Source organism: Rosa chinensis, chromosome 1 (assembly GCF_002994745.2).
Source record: "Rosa chinensis cultivar Old Blush chromosome 1, RchiOBHm-V2, whole genome shotgun sequence".
Classification (NCBI taxonomy): domain Eukaryota; kingdom Viridiplantae; phylum Streptophyta; class Magnoliopsida; order Rosales; family Rosaceae; genus Rosa; species Rosa chinensis.
This window is the reverse complement of record NC_037088.1, coordinates 12,474,358-12,489,354: the sequence shown is the minus strand read 5'-3', so window position 1 is coordinate 12,489,354 and position 14,997 is coordinate 12,474,358. Positions and strand designations below refer to the sequence as shown.

At 47.7% G+C, this 14,997-nt stretch overlaps 1 protein-coding gene across 1 annotated transcript; it reads left to right on the top strand.

The window, feature by feature from the left end:
* Positions 1 to 10,997: 10,997 nt before the first annotated feature.
* Positions 10,998 to 12,428, top strand: LOC112179936 ((R,S)-reticuline 7-O-methyltransferase). The gene is made up of 2 exons (XM_024318428.2): positions 10,998 to 11,783; positions 11,907 to 12,428. Exons 1-2 carry the CDS (start codon positions 11,004 to 11,006, stop codon positions 12,204 to 12,206), a joined length of 1,080 nt encoding a protein of 359 aa, XP_024174196.1. The 5' UTR covers positions 10,998 to 11,003; the 3' UTR covers positions 12,207 to 12,428.
* Positions 12,429 to 14,997: the final 2,569 nt, after the last annotated feature.

Genomic DNA, 14,997 nt, shown 5'->3' with positions numbered 1-14,997 from the left:
AGGGGAAGTGCCGGGCCAAAATGTCGAGTCGGCGTGGTACCTCTCAGATGGCACCGCCGTCGACGAGGCAGGTGGGCGGATGGATGCCGCTGCTGTTAACCGGATGAAGCGGACGTTCCGGTTGCCGGGCTCGGTGAAGCTGCGCCCGCCGACAGCGGATGAGAAGGCCTCGATGCTCCCAGCGGGATGTGCTGCCGTGCACGAGGCCATATTCCGCCAAGGAGTGACATTCCCGCTAGTGCCCAATCTCCAAATTCTTGTGTGCGAGTTTGGCCTTGCCTTTGGGCAGATCTGTCCCAACATGTGGCGGTTGATGTTGGCGATGAACTCCTTGTGGCGCTTGTCGGGGTGCGAGGGGCCTACCGTGGCGGAAGTGCTTCATTTCTACGAGCTAGTGTATGTGAAGCGCCGAGGTTGCAGAGGGTGTGTGAACCTGAGCCGCCGCCAGGGAGCGCCCAAGTTGATTGAGAATCTAAGGGACTCAATGTCCTACTGGCGGGGGACCTTCTGCGTCGCCACAGATGGCTGGGAGTACCACACCAGGTCGAATGTGTAGGGGCCGACGTTTAAGACTAAGTCGGAATTCCAGCCCATCCGAGGTTGGCAACTGGTTTCCGCTAAAAATAACTGGCGGGTTCAAACTTTTGCAAACCTGCGGTTTTTGCTAATGATTATTGTGTTTGTGCAGCGGGACTAAGGTACATTTTGACGCGCGAAGAGGAGTGTCGCGTGGCGAGGATCCGTGGCTGCTGGCGGAACCGCAATTTGCTTGACTTCCGTCTTCTGACCGGTTGGGAATTGCTGGTCGACCTGGGGCTAACTCGCTCTATTGGTGAGAACATTTCCGCCACACCTCTTTTTTTTGTAAGTGATCCGGACTGACGGGTGTTTGTGTTTTTCTTTTCAGAAACCCCGCCCGGTAACAAATCTAGTCGCGACGCTTTCGAAAAAGCAATGGATCGCGCCGAGATAGAGAATTTTCTGGAGGCTATGTATGCCGAGGGGCTGGCGGCCCAGCAGACGGTGGTGAACCCGGAGACGCTGGTGCTGAGCCAGTCCGAGGTTGCGGTGGAGCTGCCGATGCCGCACCACTCCCATCTGGGTGAGGATGGCCTGCCGGTAGTGCAGGCGGACACCCAAGCGGGCGGCGGGGAGAGGGGGATTGTTGGTACAAGGCCGCGGGAGCGGATGCCTACCACCCGGCGCGGTCCTCAAAAGAAGACGGTGCAGCCGACGGAGACTGCCACCGAGTCCCGGGGTGAGCCGCCGGTGCGGGTGACGAGGACCGCTGCTGGGACACAACGGGCGCTGGAGAGAAAACGCCGGCAGCCTGACTCCCCCGTCGAGGAAGAGGAAGAAGAGGTGGTGATCGGAGTCCGCCAACAAAAGAAGGCTCGACAAGCTGCGTCGAAGGTTGCAGTGGCGGAGGGAGAGGCGGCAGCCGTCAGTGATCTGGACTCCTTTGCCGAGTATGCGCCATTCATGACAGAAGGGGAGCGGGCATTCCTTTTCCATCTGTGCGAGCGGCTGGGGTTCGGGGGTCTGGCGGGCATATCGCGCCCGACGGCAATTGACCAATCGCCCTTCAGCTCGGCGTTTGGTCAAATATCTGCGGGGTTACATGATATGTTCGAGGCGGCGTCTAAGCAGCCCCGGATTGAGGAAGAGCTCAGGGGAGAGATCGGAGGTCTCCAGAGGGAGTTGGCGGAGGCCAAGGAGAGACTGGCGGAGGCCGAGCGGGGGCTGGTCAAGGCGGAGTGTGACTATGCGGACGCCCGCGGCAAGCTTAATGCGGCCATAAGGCGGGACCTGGAGAGGAATGAACGCGTCTCCCAGTTGGAGCAGGAGATCGCATTGCTGCAGGAGCGGATAGCTGCTAAAGATAAGAAGCTCATTATTGTGCAGCGGGAGTCTGCCGCCAGACTGGATGAGATGCAGCGGCTGGACGGGGAGGTTAACCGCCTGAAAAATGAACAGAGTTCTTCTGCGGCCGCCGCCGTTGAAGCGTTCAAGCTGTCGGCGGAGTATAAAAAGACATTGACTGAAGCGGCGAAGTCTGGGGCCCGGGCCAATATAGACATGTTGAAGCGGAAGGGCGCCATTGACTTTGCAAAGGCGTCACAGCCCGACGTGCCGGTGGTCGAGAGTGTCCCGCCGGAGACAGAAGTCGTGCCTGCCCTGCGGCGGGTACTCATTCGGGCAGCGGGGAAAGTGGCTCCCATCCGCCGGAAAGGTCCCAGCAGACTCCCCAGCAGACCCCGTCGGAGGTGTCACGTGCCGGATTTCTGGAGGCACACACCCGGGCGGATGGTACAATGGAGACTCCCAGTCCGACAGCTCGAGGGTCCGATCAGGCGAGCCGATCGGTCGTGCCGCCGCCAGTTGAAGCCGTAGAAGCCGAAGACAACCGCTGAAGCTAGCTGAGACTTCCATAGGTTTTTTTTTTTTTTTTTGACACTTTGTAATAATGAACTATTTTGGGTGGGGAGTCCCAGCCCTGAAATGAAATTTCAGAGTTTGACGTTTGTCATGATGTGTTTGTACCGCTAGAGTTTTGACGTAGAGATTTTTCTTTTGCCAAGCAATGAAACATTAAAGGAATTAAAATTGGTCCAAGTGCACCACGTAGCGGACGTGGTCCGCTGACGATTCCTGGCGTTGCCAGTTGCCCTCAGTGCTAGACTTGGTAACAATGGTTTGAATAATTCCTCGTTTCATTGATAGCTGACTGATCAGCGTTTACAAAAGAGGGGTAGTACCCGTTGGGTAGCTTCCCTTAGCTAAATATTGAACAAAAATTTAGCTAAGTCAAGATGCTCTTGGGTAGCGGCATGACTATTTGTAATAATACCGAAGGTGTTCGGTATTCCAAGGGTGGGTCGTTGTGACGCCATCCTTGTCCATTAAGTAGAAGGTGCCTGGGCTAACGACTTCCACAATTTTGTATGGACCTTCCCAAGTTGGGCGAAGCTTTGTTGGCGGTGGAATGACTTCCTTCATTACCCAGTCCCCCAGTTGGAGGTTCCGGGCCTTGACTCTGGCGTTGTAGAAACGCGATACCCGCTGCTTGTTTTGCAGGTTGCATAGGTGGGCCTTGTGTCGCTTTTCCTCCAGGAGGTCCTTGTCCAGGTTGATGCCGTCAGTGTTGGTCTCTGGGCGGTAGCCCTCGACTCTGGCGGTAGGTTGAGAGACCTCAATAGGCAGGACAGCCTCCGTTCCGAACATCATGCAAAAAGGAGTTTCACCAGTTGCGGAAGTTGGGGTTGTTCTGATGGCCCATAGAACTTCCGGGAGTTTCTCCGCCCATAGACCCTTTGCTTTGTCGAGTTTTTTCTTCAGCAGCTTTTTGATTATCTTGTTTGCTGCTTCGACCTGACCGTTGGTCTGGGGGTGGGCGACAGATGCAAAACTCATCTTAGTACCCAAGTTGGCGGTGAAAGAGATGAGCTCCTTGTTGTTGAATTGTGTGCCATTGTCGGTGATTATCGTGTGTGGGACACCGTAACGGCAGTAGATGTTCTTCCAGAGGAAGTGAATTACCTTGGCGGTAGTTATTGCTGTTAGTGGTTCCGCCTCTATCCACTTGCTGTCGTAGTCGATAGCCACTATGATGTACTTGAACTGGCCCTTGGCGGTTTGAAATTTTCCCATCAGATCCAGGCCCCAAGTTGAGTGGATCCATGGAGCGACGATGACCGATAGTGGTTCCGCCGGTGCATGCGGGATGTCAGCAAATTGTTGGCACTTGTGGCATGATCTTGATACCTGGCGGGCATCGTCGCCGAGAGTAGGCCAAAAATAGCCTTGTCGCATTGTGCGATTGGCTAAGGATCTGGCGCCTGAATGGTTTCCGCATTCTCCGCTATGAATTGCTGCCAGAACGACCTTTCCCTCCTCTGGGGTTAGGCAGCGGAGGTTGGGATGGGTGAATCCCTGGCGGTACAGCTTGCCGTTCTGGATGTTGTAGCGGGTTGCCCTCCGCTGGAGTTGTCGCGCCTTAACTTTGTCGTCCGGCAATGTGCCGTTGCGCTTGTACTCAATGACTTCGTCCATCCAGCTGGTATTGACCTCAATGTTGAAGATCTCCGCCAGGGTTTTTGTGATACTTGGCTTGTCAAGACACTCCACTCTTGTGTCCGCTGGACTCTGATGTGGCTGGGCGGTTGCCAGTCTTGCCAGTGAATCAGCCTTGGCGTTCTTTTCCCTGGGGATTTGTGTGATGTTATGAAATTTGAATTTCTTGAGGAGTGTCTTAACGTACCCCAAGTATGCCGCTAACTGTTGGTCCTTGGCCTGGAAGCTGTCATTGACCTGGTTAACGACCAACTGGGAATCACTGAAGATGTTGACGCTGTCAGCCCCTGAATCGATGGCGAGGAGTAAGCCGGCAATGAGTGCTTCGTATTCCGCCATATTGTTGGAGGCTTTGAAGTTGAATTTTAGTGCGTATTCCACATTCAGCCCCCCAGGTCCTGTGAGGATGACTCCGGCGCCGCTGGCCTTGGCGCTGGCGGAGCCGTCCACATGCAGGTTCCAATCTGATTGTAGGGGAGCTGGCTCCTTAGCGGTGACCATTTCCGTCCCGGGCTCATTCTCCGTGCTGGGATTGGGCTGACGCTCAGTGAGCTCGGCGATGAAGTCCGCTACCGCCTGGCCCTTCATGGCGGTTCTTGGCTTGTAGTCTATGTCAAATTCACTGAGCTCGATGGCCCACTTGCTGAGGCGCCCTGAATGTTCAGGGTTCTGCATCACCTGTCTCAGTGGTTGATTGGTCAGCACATGGATTGTGTGCGCTTGAAAATACTGGCGGAGGTGTCTGGCGGCAACGATGAGTGCAAGAGCTAGCTGTTCTAAGGGTGGATACCTTGTTTCTGCCCCGTTCATGCCTCTGCCGGCGTAGAAAACTGGGAGCTCGTCCTGTCCCTCCCGCCGGACAATGGCGCAACTCACCGCCGATACCGATACCGCTAGGTATATGAACAGTGTCTCTCCTTGCACAGGGATAGAGAGTAGTGGGACTGCCGCTAGGTAATCCTTCAAGCCCTGAAACGCCGTCTGACACTCTGGGTTCCAGTTGATAACTTTCTTGTGAGTCGTTTTGAGGAGTTTGAAAAATGGGGCACACCTGTCAGAGAGCCTGGAGATGAATCGAGAGAGGGCGGTTAACTTGCCCTGGAGGCACTGGACGTGTATCTTATACTCAGGGTCCGCCAGGTCGAGTATGGCCTGTACCTTGTCCGGGTTAGCCTCGATTCCTCATTCACTGACAATATAACCCAGAAATTTGCTGGCGGTGACGCCAAAGAAGCATTTTTCTGGGTTGAGGCGCATGCCATAGGCCAGGAGGATGGTAACTATGATCTTGAGATTTGCCACATGTCCGCTGGCTTTTATACTTTTGACTAACATGTCGTCCACGTAGACCTCGATTATCTTGCCCAAATGTTCAGCGAACATAGCATTCATCAGCCGCTGATAAGTTGCACCGGCGTTCTTCAGACCGAAAGGCATGACATTGTAGCAGTACAGCCCTTTGTCGGTGGTGAAGGTGGTACACTCCTGATCGCTGGGATGCATCTTGATCTGATTGTAGCCGGAGAAGGCGTCCATCATGCTGAGGAGTTCATGCCCGGCGGTCGCGTCGACCAGCTGGTCAATGCGTGGCAGAGGGAAACTGTCCTTTGGGCATGCCTTGTTGAGATTTTTGAAGTCGACACACATCCGCCACTTGCCGCTAGGCTTCTTGACCATGACCAGGTTGGAGATCCATTGGGGATAGATTACCTGGCGGATGAATCCAATGCCCTGGAGTTTGGCGACCTCTTCTCCTATGGCGCGGTATTTCTCCTCGTCGAAGGCCCTTCGCCTCTGCTTGATGGGATGGAAGGATGGCTTGATGGTTAGTTTGTGTGTGATGATTTCGGGAGAGATACCTGGCATGTCCGCATATGACCATGCGAAAACGGCGGCGTTGTCCCGCAGGAATTGAGTGAGTTCTGCGGCCACCTCTGGGTCTAGCTGAGCTCCTATGCGGACTGTCCGCTCTGGGTGCTCGTCAGAGATGCTGATGACCTTCAACGATGTTTCCGGATTGACCGGTTCCTTCCTCACGTATTTCTCCTCCTCATCCCTAGGATCCTCGAAGATATCTGGTGGCGGTGCCTGATTTCCTACCGTTAGGATTTCGTGGCGGCGGGTTGACCGCGCAATGGTGGTAGAGTAGCACTCTCGTGCCAGTTGCTGACTTCCCCTGACACAGCCCGTGCCGTTGGGTGTGGGGAACTTCATGAGAAGCATGTATCCGGCGATGATGCATTTGAGCTTGTTGAGTGCCGGCCGTCCTATGATGGCGTTATACGAACTGAAACAGTCCACAATTATAAATTCGGTATGTACCTCCGCCATACATGGACTGGAGCCGATGGTTAACCGCATGTAGTCAGAACCCAGCGGCTGAGTGATATCGCCGGAGAAGCTAAGCAATGGCTCATGGTCTTGTAGTAGTTTCTTGTTCCGCTTAAGGTTGTTGTAACAACCGCTGAATATGACATTGACAGCAGATCCGCTATCCACCAAGATTCTTCCTACTGACCATCTGTCGAGAATGGCATCGATCAGGAATGGGTCGTCATGGGGTAGATGTACTCCGCGCTCCTCCTCCTCTGAGAAGGTGATGGGCTCCCAACCAGACTTTGGGAGTTTGGTGGATCTCTCGTAGCGGATGTTACAGACTTCCTTTGGGTGATTGGCGCGTGTGTAACGCTTTCTTGCCCTGTGAGACATGTTGGTGATTGGAGCCCCGCCGTCGATGGTGTTGATGCGGCCCAGTGGCTCAATGTTGGCAATCACAGGTGGCGGTTGGCGCACCTTGAACTGATCCATCTTGCCGTCACGGTATAGGGTCTCAATGGTTGTTTTGAGAGCGTTGCAACTGTTGGTATTGTGACCGCTGTCCTCGTGGTATTTGCACCACATGCCGGTGTTTCTTGGCTTACCCCTTTTGGGGAATTTCGGTGAGGGTAGCGGTGGTATCTGATCCTTACACTGATTGTAAATTTCCTCGTACGAGGCTGTGAGGACGGTGAATACTGCATACCGCTGAGAGGACTCCGTCTGCTTGTTGCGATTGTCCCCATGGGATGGGCGGTTGCCCTTGTAGTGGTTGTCTTTCTGCCTCTTGCTTTGATAACTGCCCTGCTGCCACTCCCTCTTCTTGTCGGCTGGCGGTGCAGTGGGGGCTTTGCTGGCGGTCTCCTGATAGCTGGAGGAGGGTTGAGATGACTTTGTTGGTGCTGCTGGTGGCGGTGGGGTTTCTCCATATGTGATAAACTCTGCCTGGGCATGAATGACCGCCTCACTCATAAGGTGATCGTACGCCGCATTTGGATGATTGTAGTTGAGGTGATAGAGGAATGGTCCCTTGAGGAGTCCCTGCTTGAAAGCCGCCGAAGCCATTGTTTTGTCGAGATCGCGGCACTGAGATGCTGCCGCTCGCCATCTTGTGACGAATGCCTTCAATGATTCGTCCCCTCCCTGCCTGACGCCAAACAACTGGCTCGTGTTGTGATGACCGGCGGACAACAAGATGAATCGAGAGAGGAAGGCATGAGATAATGCGTGGAATGAGTCGATGGACCCTGGCGGACACTCGAAAAACCAACTCATTGCCTCACTATCCAGCGTTTCGCTGAACAAGTGGCACAGGGTGGCGTCATCAAATCCCTTGTTGTTGGTGACCTTCTTGAACGTGTCCATGTGGACGAAGGGGTCGGTCTTACCGCTATAATGTGACATTTTTGGGGTCTTTGCAAACGCTGGCCTGACGGCTTGCAAAATTGTAGCGATGAATGGGCCTGGCCTGGATGCGAAGAGTGGGTTTGGGGCTGGCGCCGGGGTGCCTGCCTCCGCCAGGATTAGTCTCCGCTCTAACTGCTGCATCCTCTCCAAAATTTGGGTGGTTGCGTCGCCAGCGGGGCCCGCTTGGGCGTTCCGCGGAGCGAACCCCCGCCCGGGAATGGGTAGATTACCCTCAGTCCTTGTTCTTGTCCTCGAGTGGTGGGTGCGCAGCGATGACTCCGCCTCCTGCTCCAGCAGTTGTGGGATAGGGGGTGGTCCCATTCCTGCCAGCTCAGGTGGGTTTAGTGGTACTTGCATTTGCACGATGGGTCCTATACCAGCGGTAGGTCGGCTGTGCCTGGTGCTGTGTGACTGCTCACTTCGTGCGGGGTTGGCGTTTGCGTCCAGCGTTCGCCTTAGCTCGTCGAAACGTGTCATCAGCATGGCCACTTGGTTTTGGGCCTCCGCCTTCTCCTTGAATTCCTGCTCGCGCTCTCTGTTTGCTTTGTGGAGGTCCGCCAGCGCCAGCTCATACAAGGCGGTGAGGTCCTGACCTGGGGGACGGCTGCTGCTTGGATTTGTTTCGCCGCCTGGGTTGACCGGGGTGTTGAATAGTGCGCGGTTGATGCTTACCGCTGGGCGGGCGGGTTGGGGAACGGCGGACTGGTCTGCCTGTTCCCCGATATTTCCCCCGCTACCGTTAGTCATGGTAATTGTGATGGGATGACCTTCTGTTCAAGGGTTCCCACAGACGGCGCCAATGTTAATGTTTAAAAGTCTAGCGGTAGCTGGACCTTAGTTAACGCTGATCCGGCGGGCGGATCGATACCTTTGTTGTGAGTGGTTCCCGTTACCTGTCAAATAAAATACAATGGGCGTCAGAGGGAGACCGCGCCGGGCGGTCTTCAACTCTCCGATGCCTAAGTTAGTCAATGTATTTATGTTGACAAAGTAACAGTAGGTAAGTATTGAATGTGTAATAAATGAGGAGAGAGGAGAGGACCTTTTATAGGTGAGGAAGAGGATGATCTTCTCCTTGTTTTCGATGTGGGACTGATGTGCTTCAGTTCCCAGTTTCAGTAGCTTCTGATGCTACCTTGACACGGCGCGTGGCGGCGCGTCGGCGGTGCTTTGGGGTTGATCCGGGGCTCAGGCGGTAACCTGGCTAGCTGTCTTTACGCCAGTCACTCATGAGGTGGGCGTTGGTACCCCTGGCGGTACCCTGAGCGTGGCTCATTATAGCTAATTATGCTTGCAAATGCACATGTATGTACACGTATCCCATTATAAAGTGGGAAATCTAGAATTCCACTCATGAGTTGTTGTACAATAACAGTTCTTATGTCGTAGTAAAAAAGAAATTCTGCCGAAATAAGTTGTATGACTTATCCCATGCATCTTTGCTTTCTTAGCCCACACACTGCAAATATTTCAGAAACTGATCAGACTCCAAGTTCAGCTTGCCTAATATTTTCATTGTGATCTTCTCCTCCCTTTGCTTCAAACTTGATATACTTGTACCACTTGGCACAAACTATATAGACCGTGAGATCAGCTGTAGTCAAAGCTGCTATAAGAGAAAGTAAAACCTATCCAAGCGACTGTTGTTAAGGTTTCCAAGGATCCATCCAAATATATTATCCCTACTAGAAAACTTTATCACTATCGTAACCAGCAAACTACTCACATAGTTTCTAAGTGATATTGAAGTCATGCAAAGTGCACTACTGAAGCTCTTTAACCCATCAGGTGCTTGACTGTTGAAGAATTCTAGCTGACCCACGTACATGAACACTTCAGAAGCTCCGATGAGCACATATTGAGGAACTTGCCAAAATATGCTCAATGAACTTCGACTCTCACAATCAGTAGTGACGCAATTTGTTCTTGCATATTTTAACCTAAAACACTCCACAACTCCTGCTGAGAGCATAGCCATGATGGCAATGACAAGACTAATCCCTTTTCTTTTAAGCTCGGTGAGACTTTTTTTCCTAACCTGATAACAAGCGGGTCCAGAACTCGCCCGTAAATGAAGATAAAAGTTGCCACATTGAGGATGTCGAAACTTGACATACCAGCTGGGGGAATGTGGAACTTGGAGATGGTGGTTTTCATACGGCACCTTGTTCTACAAAGAGGGAGGCCATTTGTGTGAAACTACTGAGTATAGTATTGTACATAGCCAAATTGGAAGTAATCTCAGTACGCATTTAACTTCTTCTACTTGTGTCACTGTGCAAAGCCGCCATGGATTTGGAGCACATTCGCCTATTTAGTTGGACTTCTCTGATGTGACGATTGCTGCCTTATCTAAGAACCTATTGTTCAACATGTATGAATCTTGTTTAAAAATAGATGGAGAATTAATTAATTAAGTCCAATAAGAGTTCGGGGAGATCTAAATGCTGGAGCTTTGGGCCTCATGACGTCGTTTCTGCCATCAAAATTTAATCTTTCAACATGGAACGGGAGACTCTATCTGCCTCAATCTCTCTCCAGAACAGAGCATATTTGGAAAGCTGAATGGGTGGTATTGGGAATTAAAGGACAATAATTGAGGAGCCAAAAAATAACTAATGTAAATATTTAAATAATTCAATAAAATTCAATAAATATAATTTTGTGTCTACACAGATTTTTCGATGTTTGGACATAAATACTATAGTTGAGATTGAAGTGGGACCCACCAGATACATTCACACCGACAAACAATTCCGTGTGTAAAGTAATATTAGCAACGCTAGTAATATGTACACATATATAATCCATCGTTGTTCCATGTGTATTAACATATTCAGAAGGATTTCCGTGTGGAATACTATGATTTCACAGTATTCCACACGGATTCTCATCCGCATGTGATTGATACTTTCTCTTGTAGTGTTAATATTCACTAACAATTTGATTAACACACGTTACCTACATGTCGCAGCCTCAATCAAATCACAAAATTCCCCGTACAATAATTTTACAATAATGCAGTTGATCCAACAACTTTTCCATGTTACACATGTGATAATTAATTTCTTTTAAGTGATTAATATATATATATATATATATATATATATATATATATATTGGCTTCTTAGCTCAGGGCACCATTTCTCTCTCTACAGGAAGTAAATGTTAGAACACTTTGTTCTAACAGAGATTGAAAACTTAAAATGGAAGCAGTTACAGAATTGGATGAAGCATCTCTAAGAGGCCAAGCAAATGTATGGAAGTACATGCTCGGCTTTGCAGATTCCATGGCTTTAAAATCTGCTGTGGAGCTCCGGATACCAGATATCATACACTCTGATGGTCATGCAATGACTTTGTCTGAAATAGCCCGCTCCTTCGACTCTGCATCACCCTGTCCAGACATCACATGCCTCTCTCGCATCATGCGGTTGCTAGTTCGCAGGAACATCTTCACTGCACAACCTGACGGTGGAGATTCAGGAGAAACCCTCTACGGGTTGACTCACTCATCTAGATGGCTTTTACATGACTCGGAGTTCACTCTAGCTCTGATGGTTCTCATGGAGACAAATCCTACTCTAATGGAGCCATGGCACTATTTCAGCCAATGCGTCAAGCAAGGCGCTCCATGCGCCTTTGAGAAAGCGCATGGCCGCGACATTTGGCAATTCTTCACCGAAAAACCCGAGTTCAACCGATTGTTCAACGATAGCATGACATGCACTGCTAAGATTACAATGAAAGCGATACTCACGGGATATAAGGGTGGGTTTGATAACGTGGCAACACTGGTGGATGTTGGTGGTGGGACTGGAAGCGTAGTGGCGGAGATTGTGAAGTTGTATCCCAGCATTAGGGGCATCAACTTTGATCTACCACATGTAGTTGCAACAGCGCCGGTGTACCATGGGGTGTCAAATGTTGGAGGTGACATGTTTGATGACGGCAGTATTCCAAACACTGATGCAATTTTCATGATGGTAATTCAAAAGCCAAAGTATGAATAATGGTTCTTGTAGTTTACATTGCAATAGAACTCATTACATGGAAATAGTATATGTTCATCAAATTAACATCATGTTACTTTTGGATTAAAATTACAGAGGATTATGCACGGCTGGAGCGACATTGATTGCGTCAAGATATTGAAAAACTGTCGAAAGGCGATACCAGAGAGAAGTGGCAAGGTGATTATTGTGGACATTGTTCTAGAGCCAAATGGTGATGGCATGTTCGACGACACAGGCTTGGTGTTTGATATGGTAATGATTGCACACAGCTCCGGTGGAAAGGAGAGGACTGAGAGTGAATGGAAGAAGATGTTGGAACAAGGAGGCTTCCCTCGTTACAAAATCATCAAAATTCCAGCTTTATCGTCCATTATTGAGGCCTACCCTGTGTGAAGATTAAATCTTATCATAGCGAGCAATATTATACTCTCACATATAAGGTCTTGGTGTTCTATTATATACTTGAGAATAATCCAAAGAAACAGGTTTCTTTGCTTGAAGCTACTCTTTATTTTGTGACTTACTTGGTAGCCCCTTGGTGTTCTATTATATACTTGAGAATAATCCGAAGAAACATGTTTCTTTGCTTGAAGCTACTCTTTGCCCATGTTTTTTGTGCCTTACTTGCTCGTGCTACCCGCTCCTTGACCTGAAATGAAGATTAACACCATGAATTTAACAATAGTTGGGATATTCTGAGTTCCATCTCTTCTACCATCTAAATTCTTAAGTATATATCAAATCAGGCACAAAATGAGAACAAAATCAATTTCATCACCTTAACATCATTATCAAATGAACCCATCCATTTAGAAGTTAGCAAAGACTCCATAACAGCTTACTACATGTTCACTACACCAATCCACAACCCCAAGCCAAATGTACACAAAAAAAAAAAAACCAATCACATCAGAGGTGTCAATGCAGGATAATATCCCAAGTATTTCATCGTTACAGGTTCATAGCACTGAAGCTTGGTCTCTGATTACAGTGTCCTTCCCCTTGGAGGTACCTGCAAGGTAAACACCAATTATACAACTCAAACATCATAGCAACCTTATGCAGCCACAAACATTTACACTTAACACTTGGCATGTATAAACTGTTCAAATCCTTTCCAAACTGTAAACAATCACACTGCAATTTCATTTGAAAGTGATTAGCTAAAGATCTCAAGAGCTAAACAACAGGAGACAAGCTACAGTACCCTCCTGTATCCCATATCTTTTATTTTTATTTTTTTAATATATAACAATTTAATACGATGGTAACTTGATGAATTGGTCATCAGGTTAGTCATTCAAATTTTGACACATGACAATTTTTTTTTTTTAAATATTACCAATTTAACAACACATTTGTCATCAATTTGTAATATTATCTATATACCTGTAAATATTGTCCTAAATGGAGTAAATACCAAAATGTTTACCCCAATTACACAATCGAGAACTAATATTACGTGAATGAGGACACATGCTCTATTTGATATAAATATGAAGATTTACCGCTTGTACAACACATTTGTCGTCAATTTTATAAAATGGTTCATAAATTGGTAGATCATGTCGTCTTAGACCTTGCAATTACCACGAACAGGACATTTATTACAATATTTTTAATCATTTGTCCTTATATTCGTAATAAGCGTTGTCAAAGATGTAATTATTTTCTCAATGAGAAAGATTACACAAGATACCACCCAATTATACATTCGAGAACTCTATTGCGTGAATGACGACACATGCTCCATTTGGTATGAAATATGAAGATTTACCACTTGTACAACACATCTGTCGTCAATTTTGTAAAATAGTTCATAAATTAGTATATGTTATCTTAGACCTTGTAATTACCACAAACAGGACATTTATTACAATATTTTTTATCATTTGTCCTTATATTCGTAATAAGTGTTGTCAAAGATGTAATTATCTTCTCAATGAGGAAGATTACACAAGGTACCACCCAATTACACATTTGAGAACTCTATTACGTGAATGAGGACACATGCTCTATTTGGTATGAAATACGAAGATTTATCACTTGTACAACACATTTGTTGTCAATTTTATAAAATAGTTCATAAACTTGTATATGTTGTCTTAGATCTTGTAGTTACTACAAACAGGACATTTATTACAATATTTTTGATCATTTGTTTTTAACTTTGTAATAAGCATTGTCAGAGATGTAATTATTTTTTCAATGAGGAAGATTACACAAGGTACCACCCAATTACACATTTGAGATCTCTATTACGTGAATGAGGACACATGCTCTATTTAGTATGAAATATGAAGATTTACCACTTGTACAAAACATTTGTTCTCAATTTTGTAAAATAGTTCATAAACTGGTATATGTTGTCTTAGACCTTGTAATTACCACAAACAGGACATTTATTATAATATTTTTGATCATTTATCCTTATATTCATAATAATCTCTGTCAATGATGTAATTATTTTCTCAATGAGGAACATTACATAAGGTACCACCCAATTACACAGTTGAGAGCTCTATTACGTGAATGAGGACACATGCTCTATTTAGTCTAAAATATGAACATTTACCACCCAAAACAACACATTCGTTTTTAATTTTATAAAATGATTCATAAACTTGTAAATGTGGTCCTAGACCTTTTAATTACAAAAAAGATGACCTTTTTTTTACAACATTTTTCGACATTTCTCCCATTTTTTTTATAAATATGATCGTATGTGGAATAAGTACCATAATAGAATTAAATTTCCACATCTATAAGGTAACATATTGTCATCATATAAGTAATTATTTGATTTAATGATAAATTACTCAAAGTAGACCTCAGTTATAATCAGTGCTCTAAAACTCGGACGCCCAGGCCACCTAGGCATGGCGGCAGCTCTCCGACTCGACTAATGCCAAATCGGAGTTGTTGGGCGGACTGCAGTTGGGCGGCCGCCTAGATGGTCTAGGCATGCGACTAATCGTCTGGGCAATGGTGGTTGGGCACTAGGCGGCCTTTCTTGGCGGATATATCAGTTGTTTCATGGAGTATGAAGGCTCTCCCTTGGCGGATATATCAGTTGTTTCATGGAGTATGAAGGCTCTAGGAGAGAGAGAGAGGGAGAGAGAGAGAGAGAGAGAGAGAGAGAGAGAGAGAGAGAGAGAGAGAGAGAGAGAGAGAGAGAGAGAGA

Bases quoted from the DNA above. Each gene is read 5' to 3' on its own strand.
- LOC112179936 (XM_024318428.2), top strand. From the start codon at position 11,004: ATGGAAGCAGTTACAGAATTGGATGAAGCATCTCTAAGAGGCCAAGCA. The intron at 11,784-11,906 runs GTAATTCAAAAG...TTAAAATTACAG, and splicing joins CTGATGCAATTTTCATGATG to AGGATTATGCACGGCTGGAG.